Source organism: Lonchura striata, chromosome 13, assembly GCF_046129695.1.
Source record: "Lonchura striata isolate bLonStr1 chromosome 13, bLonStr1.mat, whole genome shotgun sequence".
Taxonomy (NCBI): Eukaryota; Metazoa; Chordata; class Aves; order Passeriformes; family Estrildidae; genus Lonchura; species Lonchura striata.
Window position 1 is genome coordinate 16,130,102 of NC_134615.1, and position 20,337 is coordinate 16,150,438.

General features: G+C 51.6%; 1 protein-coding gene across 2 annotated transcripts in view; it reads right to left on the reverse strand.

The window, feature by feature from the left end:
- Positions 1 to 20,337, reverse strand: part of VAC14 (VAC14 component of PIKFYVE complex) — a 93,868-nt gene that overhangs the window by 6,779 nt on the left and 66,752 nt on the right. For both annotated transcript variants that reach the window (XM_077786350.1, XM_077786351.1), the window contains one exon: positions 13,184 to 13,316. In XM_077786350.1, the coding sequence (XP_077642476.1) occupies positions 13,184 to 13,316 (133 nt within the window). The remainder of the gene's footprint in view (positions 1 to 13,183; positions 13,317 to 20,337) is intronic.

The following is a 20,337-nucleotide window of genomic DNA, read 5'->3' on the forward strand; positions in this document are numbered from 1 at the left end:
AGGCTCTTGCCTTCCTGGGTAGTTTGTCTGAGGACACCTGAAATGCTGCCCAGCACCAGCTCACATCCCCAGTGTGGGGATTGGAGTGATACAGGGAAGCCCACCTGGCTCCCCAGCATCCCAGCTTCTCCTGAATCTGGAATGATCCCTGGCTCACCACATTTCCCCATGGGCTGACAGGGAACCTTGGCAGCAAGGCATCCCCCAGAGCAACTCTGCTTTCCCCCAGCTCCTACCAAACACAGTTCCCCACCAGATAATTTTAGCTGGATCCAGATTTTCCCTTGGAGGCATCTCTGAGAGGATTAAGAGGCAAAACAAGGAACAATTGCTTGGGCTGCTGGGTGGGAGGTGTTCACTAGCTACCTGGTTTGGTTGGGAGTTAGGAGGTACACCTGAACGTCCCCTGCCTGGAAGTCATGTTTTCACCTCCTGGGGTGAGGAGGAGGAAGGATGTGAGTTTCCAGCCCTTGTGACTGTGAGGACAGACCAGAGGAAGACTATTTGGCTATAGTTAGATTGCAAAGGCCATACCCTAAAAGCCTAGTGATTTAGGGACGCAGGAGGAGAATGAAGAAACAGATCTTCCCTCCTCATCATGTGGAGGAAGAAACCCCCCATCTTCCTCCCACCTCTTCGTCCTGCCAAATAATCCCTTCGCTCCTCACCCAGCCCTGGCCGCTCTCCATCGGCAGCTCCCGCATCCCGCGTGGCTGCCACTGGACAATGAGATGCTCTGTGAGGGGTTTTATGTAACCCAACCCGGCGATCGCCCTGGACCCCGCTAAAATGGAACGGGCTGTGATAAATAAGCTCATTTATCCCAATTATTCTTACGTAACTGGCTGCATTCATGGGGATGAAAACGCTTCCCTGATTTCTCGCCGCTTGGACACAGGCTGGCTGGAGGAGGGAGAGCGGTGGGAAAGTGAGGCATGGAGGGAGGAAAGGGGAAGGCAGAGGCTTTGAGTCCAGCCTGATGGAGCCAAAAGCAAATCAATAGCTCAGCGTTGCAGGCAGGATCCAGTCATTGCCAGCTGCAGCAAAGCAAGCACAGCGTGGGCAGGACCAAGCCCAGCCCAGGAGTAAGGTGGCTCCACGCTACCCTTCTCCAGCAAGGGGGGTTAACTGGATGCCCCATCCTTGCCAAGCTTCCTCCAGCAGCCGTGCTGGGCAATTGAACCATGAAATGGGATGGTTTAATGTGTCTCAAAGAAGGGATGAGTTCTCCAGGGACAAACACTGGGATCATTTTAGTCTCAACAGTGAAGTGGCTGGTGCACCAGTATAGCAGGGACAGGCTGCAATACTCATTCATGGCTAGCAGGGAGATGGTGTTTTACACCTTCCAGGCAAGAAGACTATAGCAAGAGATTAAACAAGAAAAACAGTGCCAGGGAGCACTGAGGGCAATTCAGTAACCTCCAAAGCTCCCCCATAACAAAAAGGATGCCTTTCAGGCTCCCCCTCTACCAGTCCTCCATGGAAAACGAAGGCTCTCGCTTTCCATAAATAGGAGCTCTGCCATTTGGCTGGTGAACGCTGTGCTCACAGTGAGCAGGGGCTGAGTGTGAGCTGCTTTCTAATTTCAGGCCTGGTTTTGATTAGTGGGGAAGGTCTGGGATTCTCCCCTCTCCTTTCAGTAGCACTGGGGAACTGGAAACTGTTGGGGTGTTAGAGAAGTAGCTGTGTGGAGACTTCAGAGCCATGTCACCTCATGGGGATGCTGTCCCGCTTGGGCACCGGCCGCTCCCGCTGCCCCCAGACTCTCTGGGATCCACCAGCAGAATGAGTTTGCCAGTGCACAGCATCCTCCTATGGCACTGGCAGAGACATCAAACTCCCCTCCATGAAGCCCTGTGGTCGGCATATCCCAAAAGCAGTCCCCAGAGGAGGGGACAACTGGCTGGTCCTGCAGCTGCTGGCCTCTGTGACAGCAGCCAGCAGCTGAGCCCAACTGCCAGCAGCGGGCGGCTGTTGGTGGGGTGGGAGAGTCCCCAGGAGCCCATTCCCTGGGAGGCTTTGATGGCATGAGGGGAACGCCAGGCTGGCTGGGAGGAGGCAGGGAAAGGGGCTGAACAGAGGACAGGTGGCTCAGTTGAGATGCCAGTGGAGTGGCTGTGGAAGGGAACAGGGCAGAGAGGATGGAAAGTAGGAGCCATGCGCCTTATATGTACACACCATAAATATATCCTGGATATATACATCCCACAAATATGTGTATATATTATATACACACACCCCTTAAATATATATCTCCCCATACATACATGATGTGATGACAAAAGGAACTGGCTAATCCCCCTGAAGCATCATTCCAGCAAGATGTCTCTCCCTGAAGCTTTCCCTGCATCCCTATGGGTGATGTGCATCCCCTTGCTCACTGGGACCCAGAGAGTCCCCAAAGATCTCCTGGCATGGAAGAGGGCAAGAACTGTCCCCAGGGAGGCAGGAGCTGCAGAGCATCATGGCACACATTGGTTACGTTACACAGCTGGCAGTGCAGGCACATGGTGATAATGAAATGTGGTATTCAGGCCATTAAAATTTAACTCCTTAAATTAAAAGGGTTATTCAAGCCTTTCTTATGGAGCCAAGGAATGTAACTGCAGGCAGATGGGAGTCAGCATTCACCTGCAGCATGACCATGCCTCGGGGACACCTCGAGCCACTGTGGGGCTCCCAAGGGACCCAGCAGGTCACCTCCAGCCCCTGCTGCAGTCAGAGGACCCTGCCATTCCCCTTACCTAAAGGACTCCTCGACAACACGAGCCTGGCCAAGGGAAGAGCCACAGAGGTCACCACAAGCTTTGCGTGGCCATGTCACCCTAGGGTCCTCCTGTCTCTCTGATGTAGCAGCCATCAAACTGCCAGCACAGCAATGTCAATCACAATGAATTCTCATCACACAAATGGTCAGTGGGGTGGGATGAGGTATGGGTACAAGTGGAACAGGGATCATACTGGGGCAGGGAGCTGCTGCAGGGCAGCGTGCTGGAACAGAGGATGTTGGCAAGATGGGGTGGCTTTAGAGACACATCTCCAATTAAGGACAAGCCCCGGCGTCCCTCCCAGCCCTCTTGCTTTGACAACTCGATGCCTGGAAACCGGCTAATCTAAACATCATCATTTCAGGGAGTTGTCAGAGCTCCCATCCTGCCCGCTCGTCCCTTTAACCACTTCAGCCCCGTCCCCTGCCCCAAGCCACCATACAGAACAGGGTGGCAGAAGCTCAGGCCAGACCAATGCTTGCTTGAAGACGGTGAACATTTGTTTTTCACCTAAAATCTAAAAAAAGTAAGATGAGATCCAGTCTCACTGAGGAACCGTCTCCTCCTCTGGGATCTGTGGGGTGCCTGGGCTGAAACACTGGTCCCATCCTGTTGCCTGGCCAGGCTGAGCACCATCCCACTGTGTTCAATTAAGCAGGTGCTTCTTCATTAAGCACAAGTGATTTGCTTTATTAGCTCTGGGCTAATAGACACGGGGCCCCAGCAGGGAGAGGATCATGTCTTGTCCCACTTCCAGCAACTGGGACAGAGCCTGAGCTGTGGAAGGAGCTGGCTGAGGCTTGGGAGTGATGCTCTGAGGGGTTCTGCTCCACTTTTCTGCTTATGGGTCTCAAAGCAACTTCCACAGCTGTGAGGAGGGCAGAGCCCCTCCATACTTCCTCCCAACCCTCCTCTTCCTCTGCTCCCTTCCTCTCTCCTCCCAAAGACTATCTCCCACCCTTCCTCCACACCCCAGGCTCCCCAACAGATGCCCTGGCTTAACCCACCCAACCAGGAAATCCACAGCCTCTGTGATACCCACTGCCCCTCCCTATCCCTCTGAAATTCTCCTGCCAGCAAAAGCAACATCTCCAGCCTGGCCCAGCAGCTGGGATCCTTTAGGAATTTGCAGAGAAAGCATAGATAAAATTAGGATGTGAAGAGGAGGAGAAGAGAGCAAGTGGGGAAGGCAGGAGATGTCATTGTCCCATCCTTTCCCTCCATATCAGCAGAGAAAATCCCCATCCTCCATTTTAATCCCCCCTTTGCTGAATCCAGGCTCCAGAGCTGCTCCTCCAGGCAAGGGAAACCATAGCAACCCCAGCAGTTCCTGCTTTACAAAATTCATAGCATTTTATGTAAGGGATTTTGAAGGGTTTGTGAGGTTTAGGAGCAGGGGAGCTCCTTCTGCAGGAGGCAGGTCTGGGGAGGAGAAGGACCCTCATCAGCTTTGGTTTCTTGGAATGGTTACTAAGCTCCCCAGGGAAACTCAGTGAAAGCTGCAGACCAGAGATGTGCATATCCCGGGAAGAGACGTGTGGATCTGGGAAGGAGATGTGTGGATTCTGGGAGGGGATGTGTGGCTCTCGGAAATCCAGAGGAGACAAGCCCTGCCTTCGCTTGAAAAGGGAAAGGTGCAAAGTGTTTCAGTGCAAACAAGAGAAGCCTCCCACGGAGCGTCTGCTCGGCAGCAGCCGCCAGCGTGACAAGCGCCGGGGGAGCCGCGGTGCCAGCTCAGCGCTCGGCCGCGGCCGCCTCGGCGCTCCCCAGGCATCCCTGGGGATCCCCAGAGCAACCAGGACGGATGCCTGAGAGGAACACAGCACAAATGTACGTCAGTATTTCAGCCAGCTTCAACTGGTGAAACAGCATTTTGATCCTGCAGAGTCTCAGCCCGTGGTTTCTGCTCCTCCCGATGCTCCCCCTGGACATCAGGTCACTGGGAGGTCCCTGTCCTGGCTGGCAGGATGGCTGCTTCACTGCTCACTAAAGCTGATAGTCCAGTCTGAAGCTGGGCACATCCACCTTGACTCGTGATGAACCCAGCCTTGCTCCCACCTTGGACATGACTGGAGAAAAATGCCCTTCAATAAGATCACCTTGAGATCTCCAAGCAGATATCCACCACCTCTGGACATTTTTATGATCAGTGAGATACCTGCAGCTGTGTACCAAACAGAGAGGGAAACAGGGCTGCTGCAAGGAGGAGTAATATCCTTTGGAATGAGCCAGAACCTAAGACAACTAAATCTGGAAACTTGACAGTCTACTCAGCCCAAGGTATGGCCCAACTTTTAGAATAACACAGATGAATGTGACAGCTCCTCCGAGGTGAAGCCCACTAGACAGACAACCAGCACCAGTCTCCAGCTGCTCAAGCTGGTGTGTGCCAGGACTTTCCTTGAGGAAACTTTATAGTGACTTATGGATAAAGCTGTTCCTGCCCATAGAATTCTGGAATGGTTTGGCTTGGAAGGGACCTTAAAAACTATCTCATTTCAACCCCCCTGCCATGGCCAGGGACACTTTTCACTAGACCAGATTGCTCCAAGCCCCATCCAACCTGGCCTTGAGCCCCTGCACTGATGAATCACTGACAACCTGCAAAGCTTACAAAATCCTATAGGAACATCTGAGCATCTGCAAAAGGCTCACTTGAAAAACAGGCAAACCTCTCCTTCAAACCCTCCAGGAAAGCAAAAAATTGCCTGCCCAAAGCACTTATTTTCCAACATTTAAACTTGCCAGTGACTTGATGGCAAAATGGATGGCAAAAGCAAGTCTTGCCCTGGGCAAGACTTGCAGGAGGCACCACCAGCAGCTTTAGAGCACGTGCCTGGCTCCAGCCACCACCCCAGCTGTGAGGAACAACTCGTGTTCAAGAGAGTCCTCCAGAACCTACTCCCAGAGGGGCATTTACACCAGCCACTGATGCGTTCAGGCAAGCTCTGTTTGGAAGGGGAGGAAGGGTAGGGGCTGGCTTAGGAGTGGGGGAAAACTGTAGAGCAGCAGCAGCAGAAGATCCTTCCTTCGAGACGTCCGCTTCCCTTTCAGGCTGACAGCTGTGGCCTAATTTTCAAGAAAACTGACAAGCGCCTTATTTCTCCCCCTATAATTTCTCATCACTGCAAATAAAATAGGTTAAAGGAGCGGGTGCAAAGCTGTGGCAACAGGAGCTGGGAGAGACTGATCCTGTTCAGGGCATGCACAGTTTGTACACAGATGGGAGCTGTGGTCCCTGCTCACCCTTCCCCATCACTTTGCTTTAAGGTGAAGAAATAAAAGTGCTTTTCTTCCTAAAAGCATGGCTAAGGAGCAGGTTGCTGTCCTAGAGGTGGATGTGCCTTTGGAAGCCTATGTAGGAAAGGCAAATTGGAGGGAAAATGGTCCTGCTGGCTATCTCTAGACTTCTGAAAGCAGAGGGATAGGCTATGGCAGGAATACTCTGTGTTTGGGAGTGAAGCTTTCCAGAAGGAAGGAAAAGAGGGACTGGGAAGAGGTGGCAGCATCCCATGGCTCAGGGATAAGTGTACCCTGGGGTGGGACGTGAAGCTGCCTTGTCTCTTCTGCCAACAACTCAAGCACATCCTGGAGCTCAGGGAAGGAGGTGCCCATAACTCGGCAAGCCCTGCTGCACTTCCTACTCAAATGTCAGCTGAAAAAATACCCCATTTATGCAATGGTTTAGACACCCCAGATGCTCTTTCAGCTTTAGTGCCAGGCTTGCCTCCATGCCCGCTGCCTCTCAGCATTGCATTGGATTACAGTGCCTGCCCTGCCTTCTGAGCCAGGATCCCTGGAGGGATCCCAAGGAGGGATTCAGCCTGAGAAGCCTTCCACCCTAAAACCCTCCAAGGCCCATAGATGCATGAGAGGAGAGCAGATGGATGCTCCCTGCCCTGCCAGGACCCTAAGAGAGCACCCAGTGCTCTGAGAGGACCAGCTCCAGCTGCAGCTGAACACAAGGAGCAGCTCATGCATGAAGGGAAGGAGCACTGAATGGCAGGAACTCCAATCAAGGTGGCTTTTGCACAGCTCTATGCTTTCAGTGGGGAGGTAAAGATGTCCTATCCAGAGATATCTTATCTGAGGACATCCCATTCTGTGAGCAGAGTGCCCAGCTGGAGCCACTGGCTGAGCTGAGCTCTTCTCAGTTTTTAACTGAGTGTGCCCTGCGGCTGGGTGACAACTGAGCAAGATCCCCTGGAAGACAGGTCGGGGGGAAAAACACTGTTAATCAGCCTGATTTCCTGTCCTGGCTCCTCCCTCCACAAAGATGAATAAACTGAGTCGTCACAGGTGCAGAGCCAGAAAAAGAAGCACCATCAGAAGACCCGAGCCCAACCAACAGGATCAGACAGGTTAAGCTGCTTCCCCATGATGAGGGTCACCACCCCTTCAACCAGGCAAAGAAAATTTGGGAGACACTTTGGAAGCTGCTTGTGCTGAATCCCTGCTCTGCAGAACATGACAGTCAGCAAGCAGGGAAGCTGTGGGCTCCTTTCCCCACTGTCCAGTTTGCCTTCTCCCAGCTCCCTCCTTCCACAGCATTCCTGCTGTGATCCTAGGGAAAGTACTGGGAGGAAGCAGATATCCCTGCCTGGGGACCTGCCCTTTGAAGGAACTTGGCCATTTTGTGAGGGTTTTCCTCTCCTACACACATTTCCCCTTCCTCCCCTCCACCCTCTCACTGACCCAAATTAGTCCCAGCCCACGCCGGCACTGCTGTTCACATGTGGTTCCCATTTTTCTACAGGAAAACCCATCAAATGCTTCCAAGCAGCTCCAAGTACGGCTGGTCCTGGAGCAGCTTTGGTGGGTTAGCACAGCAAACTCATTTCCAGCATCCCAGCTCATGCAGCCCCTGCAGCTCAGGGGAGGTATCTCCTGTCCTTCCCTGGGGGGTACAGCCCCAGGAGTGAGCTGGCCAGGGCTGGCCCAGCTCCTGCTCTCCCAGAAGGGATAATCCTTTGACAGGGTAACCAGGCTCCTCCCTTGTGAAGGTCATGTTCTTGGTGACTGCTGGGGCTTTGTGACTCCAGAGCCAACATCTACTCTGGGGGAAGCTGGGTTTTTCCCCTCTGGCTCCTGCTTCATGGGGCTGGAAGGGTATCAGAGTCCAGAATGATGTCCCAGAGCCTAAGTGAATTAAAACCTCAATAAGCACATGCTCCTGCGGGCTTGTGGAACTCATTGTACAATATAAAAGAGGCAACTTGAGAGCTGGGGGCTTTTGGAGGTACAGTAGGGTTGCTGGCTTCCTTCCAAATCCCATAGGAACCTGAGGAGACCCTGGAGGGCATTCACAGTGCAAGTCTGGAGCAGAATGAGAATGCAGGAAAGCTACCACATCACTGTAGCACTGTCCTGGATCTCCAGGCATGGGGTTTTACATGGCAAACTGAGAAGAGGAGGTTTTGGGGAGTAGGGAGAATGAAAAGGAGACACAGAGGAATGGGCTGGAGATGAACGAGGAGAAGCCCTCTGACCTCTGCAGAATTGGGCATGTTCACCACCCTGCTCCAACACCCTGTGACTGGCTGGGACCTTGGGTGAGAGGGAAGTCCCTCTTTCTGCTTTGCAAATGGACAAAATAACACAAACTAAAAAGCTTTCTCCTGTTCCTCCTGTTGGTGAGGCTTGAGGAGGGGGATGGCGAGTGCACAGTTCATTAAAGCCGGAGGGCAGGCGGCCAGCGAGCATCCTGGCAGGCAGAGCAGTGGATTTTCGCAGGCTCGCTGCCTCCTGACACAGAAGCTTCCCTTGTAGCACTCACAGCTGTTTGGATTTTACCCGAGTTCATATCACAGTTTATCAAAGAGGCTCCATTTTTTTTCCCCTCCTTTTTTTTTTTTTGCACTTTGCTGAATACAAGCCAAATGGTTCCCACAAAAACAAATGCAGGTTTTGTTCTGCACTGCAGTGGCATGGAGGGTGGGAGAGAGGAAGAAGTGACACGTGTCCCCCTTCCAGCCCTGATTCACTTGTAGAGGGATCTTCAGGGCATGGGTTTGGCAATGGAAGCTGGAGGGGGCACAGTGGCATCAGTACATCCAGAGGAAGGAGCAGGAGTGAGTCCTGCATCCCAGCACTGGGTGCCTCCAGATCATCAGGAGGTACTGGGGTGTTTGGTCAAGGAAAATGTGTGTCCAGAGGAGCTCAAGAGCATCCAGGCCTGGAAGAAGAGGAGGGTTTTGGTTAGCCCCAGCTCCTGAACCTCTTCCAGTGGGGGGCTGGGAAGTGAGGACAGCACAGCAGGAGGAAAGGACAAGGTTAGGGATGAGGTGGGAGCTAGGATGGGGCTGGGGGGACACTGGCTCACTGCAGTATAGAGGCATCCTGTGGTTGTGGCACCCCCTTATTACCAAAACAAACACCCACTGGCTCTGTACAGGATCCCCAGTGCATCCCTTGCTATCCAAGCCTGCAGCTAAACCCCCATCCCACTCCCCCCTAACAGCCCTGCTCACTGGGATGCTGGCAGGCAGCCCTTCCCTTCCCACTCTCCCAGACAGAGAGAACAGCCCTGGGAATGCCAGGCAGGCCAGTCAAAAGTGATTTAACACGCACCTCACTGTGGGTCTGCCAAGAGCATGGGATGGATGTCTGTGCTCCACGCTCCTCCAGCCCTCTGCTCCCCTCCTCTCTGATTCCTCATCCTGGTTAGCAGGTTCAAACTCACTTTGTGTCTTTTTCACTACTTTTTGTGGAGAAGCTGGTGTTGTACAGTCATCCTCAGTATCTCAGAGACAGAAGAGCCCTGTTATGCCCAAAAAGAGGGACTGGCCACCCCAGCCCTGAGGGCATCATGTACAGCCCTTCATGCACCCAGTGTGACTTGCCAGTCTTTGTTCTCAGCTCTGCCCTTCTTACCCAGCTCTCCACTGGCTTCATCCCAGCAGGGCTTTGAGATCCCAAGAACAGTCAGAATTTCCAGCCAGGTGAACTTTTCCCGTCTGCTGGAACTATAAATCTGTGGCCCCATCACGAGACTTGGGATTTTCCAGCTCTGCAGCTAATGCCATAAATTGGCTGAACAACCTTATATGCTCCAGCCTATGTCTTCCAGAGTGGATGCAGAGCCAGCCAGCCCTCCTGACCAGTCCCCACAGGGTTCAAGCATATCCCCCAAAGGCCAAAGGACCATCCCTAGTCAAATGGACAAGTCTCACCAGGTGCATCACATGCCAGGTGGTTGAAAAGTCATGCCAGGGCCTCTTCCAAGCAGCTTAACCTCAGAAAACACCCTGTGAGAAAGTGCCAGGCAGGGGGGAGGTTTGTTTAACAGCTCTATAAAACAAGCTGAGACAACCCCTGCGGTGCAGGCTGTGCCTGGGGAGAAAAGTGCTGACTCAGGCCTCCTCTCTGCCCCAGGGTGCCACTGCTCTGCAAGAAAATGGCCTTGCTGGGCTTCAAAATTAACCCCTGCACTTCAAAGCATCCACACATGACATGCATAGGGATGTCTCCAGCCACTCAGGTACATCCCATACCCCAGAGGGATCATTTGCTGTGGCAAGGTGTATCAGCCATGAATGTCTGAGCTGTTCCATCTCAGAGAGCAGCAAAAAGCTGGCTGCTTTGGTGCTAGGCTTGACTTAGCCAGTTGAACCAGCTTCTGGAGCTCAGACTGACCCTGGGGACAGCACAGGAACTGCACAACCAGCCCTGGGGAGGTACAAGAGAGGAGAAGCCAGCTCCTTGCAAGGACAGCCAGCCCTATCCTCACGCTGCTCCAAGCAGCAACACTGATGTCCACGCAGTAGGGCTTAACCTCTCCTTTAATCCCCTCATCCCGCAGCGCTGGTACCAACCAACAGGCATTAAATCCAACCTGCAAATCTCAGTGGGAGCTGAAAAGCTCGGTGCCGCTCTGCTGCCTGCCTCTGACTGGCCAAGCAGCTTTCCCTCCACAGGACTCCTGCCTGGAGGACAGCCGTGCTGCTCCAAGGAGCCATGTGATGCTTTGGAAGCTCCTCCGCATTTTTCTGCTGCTCCAAGAGGTCAGCAGCTGAATGGGAATATTTGCTTCTTGCTTAAGGGCTCTGGTGAATCCAGGATGGCCACGTGCCAGCCAGGGCAATTAGTGAGAAGGGTGGAAGGCCTCAGATATGCTTATCAAGGTGGGAGGTAACATCACAGCCCCTATCTCTGCCTGACCCAGGCTTCAAGGGTGAATTCTGCCAGTGAGGGCTGCATGTACTTCTCCCACCCATCTGCCAGCATCAGGCAGGCTCTGGAGCAGTTCTACATGTCTTGGGGACCACAGCTCCTTACAGAGCAAGAGACGGTCCCACCTCCTGCAGAGATCACTGGTCAAACCCCACTCCCATCCTCAAGCACGCAATGTACTATAACCTCTGTCTCTGTGACTCTGAGGACATATCAGGAGAGTGTCTAAAGTCCTTTCAGAGTCAGAAATCAAGCATGAACAAACTTGGGTTGGATTAGAAATAAACTACCTTTAATTGCAGATCCCCTACGTGACCTCACAGACCTTTGAATTTGCCCACCAGCAACGTGACGGGGAAAACTGCTGTGCTGTGCTTGAATAAAACCCCTGTCCCCCATTTCCCTTTCCTGTGAACACTAATCCTTCAGCTGGAAATCATTGCCTAAACGGAACAGGTCTATTTTCCTTCCCTGTTTCAGTGTTCCCAGGCCAGCCTGGGAAAGAGGCAGCAGTGGTCCTGGACCACACTTCAGCAGATGCCATCCCAGTCTCTCAAGCATTCCCCCCTGAGCTCTCCAGATCAGGATGAAACATCACCAGCATCTCCTAAGTCAAACATGAGGCTGGCTTCTCACCCTGCTGTGCAAAACAGCTGAGCTGGCTTGTGGACAGGGGAGGGATGTAACGTGGGAACGCGCATACGGCTTCAATTTGAAAAGTGGCTAAAAATAGCTCCATGAGGCTCCCACATTCACTGAGTCTCTCCAGCAAGAGATCAACCTTTGCCAGAGAGTCCTGTAAAAGTTTTTCTCCACTATTTTCATCTTGCTTTTTCTGGAAGCAGCAGAGATGTTAGTTTACACTGGTCTTTTACCCACCATCAATAGGTTTCAGTTAATCACTGGTACCTGAGGGCATGGCTCACCCTCCCAGAACCACCACTTTGGCTCCAGTCCTGCATCTACCCCACACGAGCAACAACGTGACTTGACAAAGGACAGAGTCATCTATTTTTTAATTTTTTTTTTTTGCTTTACCAGATTTTTTCGGGCATGAGTCACTGTAAAAAGCCCCGGCTTGCTGAGCTGCTGTGAGCCAGTCCCACCGCACCTTTGGCTGGCTGCTGGGAAAGCTGGGCCTGCCAGCCAAGGCTCCTCCTGCCAGAGCTGGAGGGAAAAAGCTGGAGGTGGCTCCTCCAGCTGGAGGTGGCTCAGCAGTGGTCACTCTGGGCACCCTGCTTCCCTAACACAGCATGAGGCCATTTCACAGCCAAGGGTGGCTTATCCTAGGAGCTGTGCTGACTGGTGAGAGGAGAGTAGACACTGGGAATGTCTCTGGGATATTGTCTCTAGGATGAATCCAGACTTGGGCAAAGATTGTTGCCCAAGCAGATACAACTCCACACCCAGCCCAGCTTAGCAAATGTTGGGAACTCTGCATGCTGTATTTTCTCACTGCAGTCATGGGACCCCTTCATCAATACCTGGCACACCCCTGTGCCTTTGGAGAGGTGGCTCTCTTCTCCCACAGAAGCATGGCTTGTATCTCATGCTCTCTCCTGTTCATTTTGATGCCACATCCCTGAAAGCAAGGGAGGAAAACCCAGGGTCCTGCCAGCTGATTCCACCAAACGCCTCACTGATTTCTCCACCTCGCCTCGACCATTAACCCTGATATTTCCCAGCAAGCTGAGGAATGGCTATCCCCTGCCCCAGATTTTATTGCAATAAAGATGACTGCCTGCCAGCTGCGACGACACTTGGCATTCCAGCCTTCACAACATTTGGCTCTCCAGTCTCTGCCACAGCTCCTTAAAAAGCTGAAGCAAAATGTCCCAACTCCATGCATTGAAACACATGGCTTTGGATGGGCGAGCATCTTGCCAAGGCGGCTGGAGAGGCTCACTCAGCTTGGCACTCTGAGTACAAGCCTGTCTTCCTGCTCCGGCTGGTCTAGCTGTTTCTTAACGAAACAGGCTCTGACAACATTGTTTAATAAGGAGCCACTTTGCCTCCGGGGATAGGAGAGAGAAATATGGTGCCTTGACATGTGAAAGGCAAATCCTGTTTGCTCCAAAACCATTTGGTGGAGAGCGAGGGAAGCTCAAGCCTCCTCTCCTCAAGGAAATGGTTTTGGCTCTGAATGAATGTAGTACTTGGGCTGCTTGACCCTGCCATCCCCGTCCCACCTGTCCCAGGGGTGCTCAGGGGCTTCAGTGAGGCTGCTGGGGTGTTCTGACCTGATGATGAAGGCTCCTCTGGTTTCCAGGAGTTTCCGTTCACTGCTGAAGCGCTTGAGCAGGTTGATCATGAACTTGTAGAAGTAGGAGTTCATGGTGGGGGTGGAGGGTGAGCACTCCAGGACTTTTGTACCTGGGGAGGCAAGGGGAGAGTGAATTTGAGCTGCGAGGCCCTGCTGCCAAAGCCTTGATGAGAGAGCAGACACCCAAAACATGGTCACAGCACTTAGACGATAAGGGCAGGGCATGGAAAGATTTTCAAGCCTCATCTGGTTGGTTCAAGCAGAGCCAGCCCTGTCCTAGCTTTCTCCAGCCCAGGGAAAGCATCTTATGGTGGTCACAGCCCTGGAAGCAGCACCTGGGGTTAAAATGGGATTTTTGGGAGTTCATGTCAGAGCTATTCAGCTTCAGTAGCTGCTAGAAGGAGTGCCTGAGGCTCTAAACTGAGCCAATCCTATCTTAGATATGGCATGTACACTCACCCCAAAACCACCAGATTGCTGATGAGTTGAAGAGCCTGTAATCCAACCCCATAAGCCACAGATGCCTCAAGCCCAGTGTGCACGTAGTGGCAGACACACATTCAGCCCTGGGCCACAGCACAGACACTGGTTTACACTCGGTGACATGATTTTCCCTGAGCAGGAGCCACTTGGTACAAGTGTCATATACAATGTGCCCCAGGGCTACCATAAAGTGCTGGTCAAACCACAGCAGAGCTCCAAGCTTAGGGATTGTCCTGGTCTGAGACTCTTGGCAGGGAGGGCAGGGAAAGGAGCAGCCCCCAGCTCAGGGAAATATCCCCTCCAAACACAAGAGCAGGGAGTTGGCAGGTAAAGATTGCTTTTCCCACAGTGAAACCCCAGGGGAGGTGGTTTATTTAGCAGGATGGCGCTCAAAGCAAATGTTTGGAGAGAGCATTTCAAAGGCGACTTTGCAAAAAGGGGAGTTCCTTAATTTCTCCTTCAGAAAGGCCATGTCTAAGGTGGTAAGGAGGGAAGCCAGCACACACGAGAATCCCAAGGCTACTCTCCACACACTATTTCCATCAGATAACCAAAGGAAACCTGAGCAGTTTGATTTATGGATGTTGTCTGCTTCTACGGACATTCAGCGGAGCACGGAGCAGCCAATTAAAGAGGTAATTAAACTGCCAAAGCCCAGGAAAGCTGATGGAAAAGCTGCTGGTCTGTTTTCTATCCTGCCTCTCCCAGCGATACACAAGAGATACACGCAGGGCAACTTCCCCAGGTTTGGATTTAACATCTAAGAGAACAGAGACAAAGAAAAAAGAAAATTAAATACAAGGTCATCCTAACCAGAACCCAGTGTCCTCTTCCTGCTGGAGCTGTGTGTTCACCCACCCCTTGGTATATCTGTAACCCCAAACCAGGCTTTGAAGCAGGCAGCTCCCCAAGCACAAGTGTTCACCATCGCATCATGTTTCCCCTCAGCTGCAGGGAAGATGATCTGGGCAAAGGAAAAAAAAAAAAAAAGGGATCCAGCCGAGCCAACGTGCTCCAAAACAAAGGTGTGTTTGTTCGAAGGCAGGGAGCACCCAGTGTGAAAATGCAGCCATGCCCCACTGTCGTCACTACAGCTGCTCAGCACTGCTCAAAAGGGAGCAGAGACATGGTCTGGAGGTGACATGGGGCAGATCTGCCTTCCCACTGTGCCTGCCTGCAGCTCAGCCTCAAACCTCCCAGCAGAGCCTGGGAAGGCAGGTGAAGATCAAGCAGAAACTGTCTTTCAAAGCTGGAAAGTGATATTCTTGCCCATTTTCTCAGCAACTCAAAGGCATCCAAGCCTGGCTGCGCTGCAACACAAGCCTAGCAGCAGGTAGGACATGCCACCTTCATTCCCAGCAGCTAACAACGCTCCAGTGCTGTAGCTTATCTGGGGGAAGGTCTGATTTTGGAGCTTCTCTCTTCTAAAGACCCCAAAAACAGTCTCTCTGAGCCCCAGAGCAGCATCAATGGCACAGTGCTCCCTCCACAAAGCAAAACCAGCTTTCTGCCTCATTGTCATCTTGCATGCCTTCCAGCCAAACATTACGTATCCTAAAACACATCCCAAAAGAAAAACAGGAGGAGGCAGCAATTTTTTTCCTCCCTGACAGGATCAGCACTTCTGCTGTGCACAGGACAAAGCTGTATGGAGATGTATGGCTGCAAGACAGACCAGCCACAAGCACCTTTAGAAACGTGCTCTGAAGTGGTGCAGCATCTCCTGCATCTTCAGCTGGAGATTGGGAATCACCTGCTGGATCAGCTGAGTATCCAAAAGTCATAACTGCCTTGGAGATCAGATCCCAGCTAGTCTACAGGACCTTCAGTACTGTTGTTGTCTTCCACTGACTGTTCCTGAACCTTGGACTCTTCTGCCCAGCCTGGAAGCAAGGAAGGACTGGGATACAGAGATGGTGAAAACAAGTCTGTGCCCTGTTTTTCCTAGAAGAAAGCATTTGAGTCTGTCCACTCCAGGGAGTCTTTTCACCATCCATTGCCTCTAGAAGCATTAAGACTGAACTCCAGAGGGATCATTTCTCCATCCTTTGCCCACCTGGTGCACAGCAGCTATGCCAGCATGTTCCTAAAGAAGGTTTCCACTGTGGCACACCATGCCAGAGCAGCCTTGCCAGTGCTCTCTAGGGGTAATGCTGGGAGTGAGAAACCAGGGTGGAGTCTGCCAGGCTGTAAAAGGCTCAACCAAACCTCAGATGGAGCTTAAACAGGCTATACTTCTTCCAAGCAGGCAAAGCAGTTCTCTTCCAAAGCCTCCCAATCCTCCAAACTTCCCATTTGCTCTGTTTACAGGATGTCTAGGAAGTGGCTGGCACCTTGTGTGCCATGGTGTAACCCTTCCTGGCGTAGCCCAGAGCTCAGCTCGCTGCCCTGTGGGTTACAGCTCAGCACGGTGGCATTCCCAGCCCGACAGAACTGTAGGAGCAGCTTGTCAAGTGTTTCTCTGAAGCACGAGAGACAACCAGGAAGAAGTGTTAAGAAAACTGTGGCATAATTAATTGAAGCTTGCACCTCTCCCCCTTTCCCTGAAGCAAGACTTTGCAGATCCGTAACCTGCCAGATCTGCTGTTAACGTAGCTGGGGCTGGTGGCACGTCACAGCTCTGCTGCTTTTCTTTTTTTTTTTTTTAATCTGGTGTGGAGGAGGAAGCTGGGAGAAGAAGGATCCATGCTCAGAACACCATGCTCAGAACAATGATGAAACTTAGTCCAGACATCCACTAGACTAGGAACAAATGGGAATTTTGGGCTCAGAGGAACATCAGAGCAGTGAAACAGGACAAAAGGCATGTGGGAATTGCAGCTCTATGGCCACAGTGAATCCACATCAGCCTGGGTCCTTGTAATTTAATCACAGAAGGGACCTTAAAAGCTCCTCTAGTTCCAACCCCTCTGCAATGGGCAGGGACACCTTCCACTAGATCAAGTTGCTCAGAGCTCTATCCAATCTGGCCTTGAACACTTACAGGGATGGGGCAGCCACACCTTCTCTTGGCAACATGTGCCAGTAACTCATCACCCTCACAATAAAGAATTTCTTTATAATACCCAAGCTCACATATTCTGTCAGTTTTATACCATTATCCCTTGTCCTACCAATGACTACACCAACCTCCTGCAGCCCAGGATGCCAAGCTAACAAATCCTTTCCCTGGATTCCCTTCACAGACTGGGGTAGAACCAGGGACACAAGCAGGCTTCTTGGATCATCTAAGTCAATACCAACATCTGTTCCCCCAGCCATGAGCGCCAGCTTGAGCGGAGCACACCCCCAGTGCATCCCTGAGCGCTCACCAGCGGCTCACGCTGTTCCCATCGCCTGCGTGGCCACACTATAAATCAACCCAGACAGGCAATTAGGGATCTATATTAAGGCCCTTATAAATATATATTGTACATCACCCTGGAACATTCAGGCTGTCTGGCTGCTTGATGGGCTGAGCTGTGTTGAGACCTACAGTATCCAAAGTGTCCCCACATTGCTCTGGGTGAGCCTGGCAGACTGACACAAACTTGGATTTTCCTATCTCAGCCACAAAGTTCTGAACTTCACCCTGGCATAAAACATAACTTCTATTAATTCACTATAATTGGTTTCAAACTAGTCTTAATTAAAACCGGTGTGGACTTGCTTAACTCCATTGAAACCAAATTGAAAGAAGATTGGAGCAGAATTGATTCCTTTCCGAAGCGAGCTAAAGCTGGGTAAGCTGGTTAAAGAGTATCCACAAGGGTATTTGCGGTGGTTTAGCTAAAATGATTTACCGCAATCTCTAATTGAAGCAATTTCAGCTCGGATATAGGGAGGGTAAGCTAAGAGTTGGCGAGGCCAAGCATCCTTCCCACCCGAGTGCTTTCCCCAAGGCATCATGTTTCCAGCTCAGCCCAGAGAATGATCTCCCTCGGCTCTTCTGGGAAGAACAGGGATAAACCCGGTGGCAGCCGGAGCTGGTCCGTGAGCCTCCGACCTGCCCGAGCGCCAGCGGCGTGGGAGTCGGCACTGCCAGATGGTGCTCGGTGAAACCCCGGGCAGCGACGTGGGAATCTGTGCAGCATCTCCCCCCGGCAGCCTTCCCCAGGATGTTTTGAATTTTAGCTTTTGCAAACACGGAGTGGTGAAGCCTCGTGGAGCAAGATAAAAATAGAGCCGTAAAAAAGGCAAATCCTCCCCTCCTCCTCCCAGAAAGCCGGCGCAGGGCGTAGCTGGAAACAGATGTGAAAATGTCGGCAGCTCAGCTGGGCTCTGGAAAACCTCCGCTCTCCCCTTTCCAGAGCACAGGATGCTGCTGACGAAATAAACACATCAAAATTCTGGATTGCACGGCCAGGGGCTGTGCTCAGCCTGGTTTTGCTTGGACACAGATGGATGTTTCTCCCCTTCCTACCTGGCTAAAGAGCCATGGGTTTGTAATTCCTGAGAATTCAACATCTTGACAGAAAGGGGCTCTCAGATAGGTTGGGGTACATATTTTGATGCCAAATGAGGCTTTTGCTGCTCTTTGTTTTCCCCACCTTATGCACAGTCTGTGCTCATGGGTGCCTTGGAGGAAGGTAGCAGGCAATGATAATCCTGATGGTTTTCCTAGGAAAGTTAGCAGTCCACTACTGCCTCATTTTTCTTCACTAAGGTAAATCAATAAGCAAAAATGCAGCAGGGGTATAGCTCTGCCATTGTTCAGGAGCACAAATTACCCAGCAGAAATGCAAACCAGGAATGGATAAGCTTCATGGTGAGCTCGGAGTGGGTCGAGGCTCCTGCATGGAAAAGTGAAATGTATGGAAGACAACCTGAAGGAATGAGCAGCAATGGGGTTTGCTGGGCCATTTTCACACCAATACTCATTCTGCTAGTTTGTTTTTCACCCCATTCCTCACCTCACCCTACAAATTCCTCACATCTTTGGGAAACTGAGGCAGCCCAGCAAAGTAACTCCAAAGGAGGGCTTGGCTATGAGGGATTTATCTACACCATCAACTTCTCCTTTGTCCACCACTACGACTCAGTAATCCCAGCTGTTATTTGGGAATCCCCAGGCTTTCTGGCTGGCTGTATGCTGTGACCATCTCAGGAGGGATGGATACCTGGAGGCATGCCAGGAGAGTTAACACTACATCTGGATGGTCTCTCCTGGGGCTTTCCACGGCATCCCAGCTCCACTATTACACTGCATCCAGGAAAACAAACAGATCACCCTTTATTGCAAATTCCTCTCCTCCCCAAGAGGCAGAAGAACATTTCTTACAGTCAACTCTTCTGAATAGCTTCACACCACTAGGAAAAGAGATGCCACAGACACCAACCATCAGGAACCAGACTGCTGAGCTCAGAGCACTCAGGACAGCCCTCTTTTCTCTTGCCTGTTTGGCTCCTCTGCTCCCTGCTGTCACACTCCTGATTCTACAAAATCTGTTGGAAACTGGTTCCTTCAAGAGCAAGCATTTAGTGGTGTGATGTCATCTGCCTCGTTGCTTTTTGTGAGGAGGATGAGTAAAGAAGGGTTTCACTTTTATTCTTCTCTAACACTGGAAATAGCAGTTTAGTAAATCTGAGCCATGTGACAAGAAGCCACCTTCTCTTTTCTACCTTTCATGGACCTCTTGCACACTACAGACTCTCACCTGATGTTTGCAGAGGCTGCCCTAACATTTTACAGACTGTCTGGAGGTGGGACCTTGTCATATGCTGCCACCTCTGCAGATCTACAATGACACAACTGAAGCAACAGACAATTGAAAGGGAGTGGTTTGGCTCACTGACAATAAAATCTCTCCCCAAGATATGTTGAAAGCAAACCCCTAACACAGAATATCTCCACTCTGGAATGCTGCATGTTCTCCAGGGGGGATACAGCAAGACTGAACTCAACAGACTACATACATTTCTCAGGGACTTCTAGCAGTCTCCTCCAGAGTAATCCACTGATCATATGGGATATCCATGGCCTGGTGGAAACAAATGACCTCAGGCACTTTAGTGAATCCACAGCGTCAGACCCCAGTAAACATCCTATAGCGTGAGGTGCTCAGAGGGTGCAGCACTGTCCCCACCACCTCCGGCAGGAAGCCAGGCAGGAGTGACCAGACCAAGCTGGAGAGGAAACAAAGGGCTGTAACTGCTTCACCTTACAGAGCTGTGCAGAAAGGAAGGAAAAGATGCATGCAAGAGTTACCCTATGCAAGGCAGCAGCTGGTCTGGCATCTTTTTGGAATGAGCTTTTGTCTCTCATGTAGAGCAGAGCTGTAGACGAGGCTGGAGGGAGGGCTTCCACCTATGGTATCATGGAATGGTTTGTGTTGAAGGGGACATTTAAAGGCCACTTAGTCCAACCCCCTTGCCATGGGCAAGGACACCTCCCACTAGACCAGGTTGCTCAGATCCCCATCCAACCTGGCCTTGAACACTTCCAGGGATGGCACTTCATATCTCTAGGCAGCCTCTTCCAGTGCCTTGCCATCCTCACAATGAAGAATTTCTTCCTAACACTTAATCTAAAATTACCCTTTGTCAGCTTGAAGCCATTCCCCCTTGTCTTGTCACTCCATGCCTTGTCCAAAGTCTCTGTCCAGTTTTTCTGGAGCCCCTTCAGGTACTGGAAGAGGCTCTAAGGTTTCCCAGGAACCTTCTCCAGGC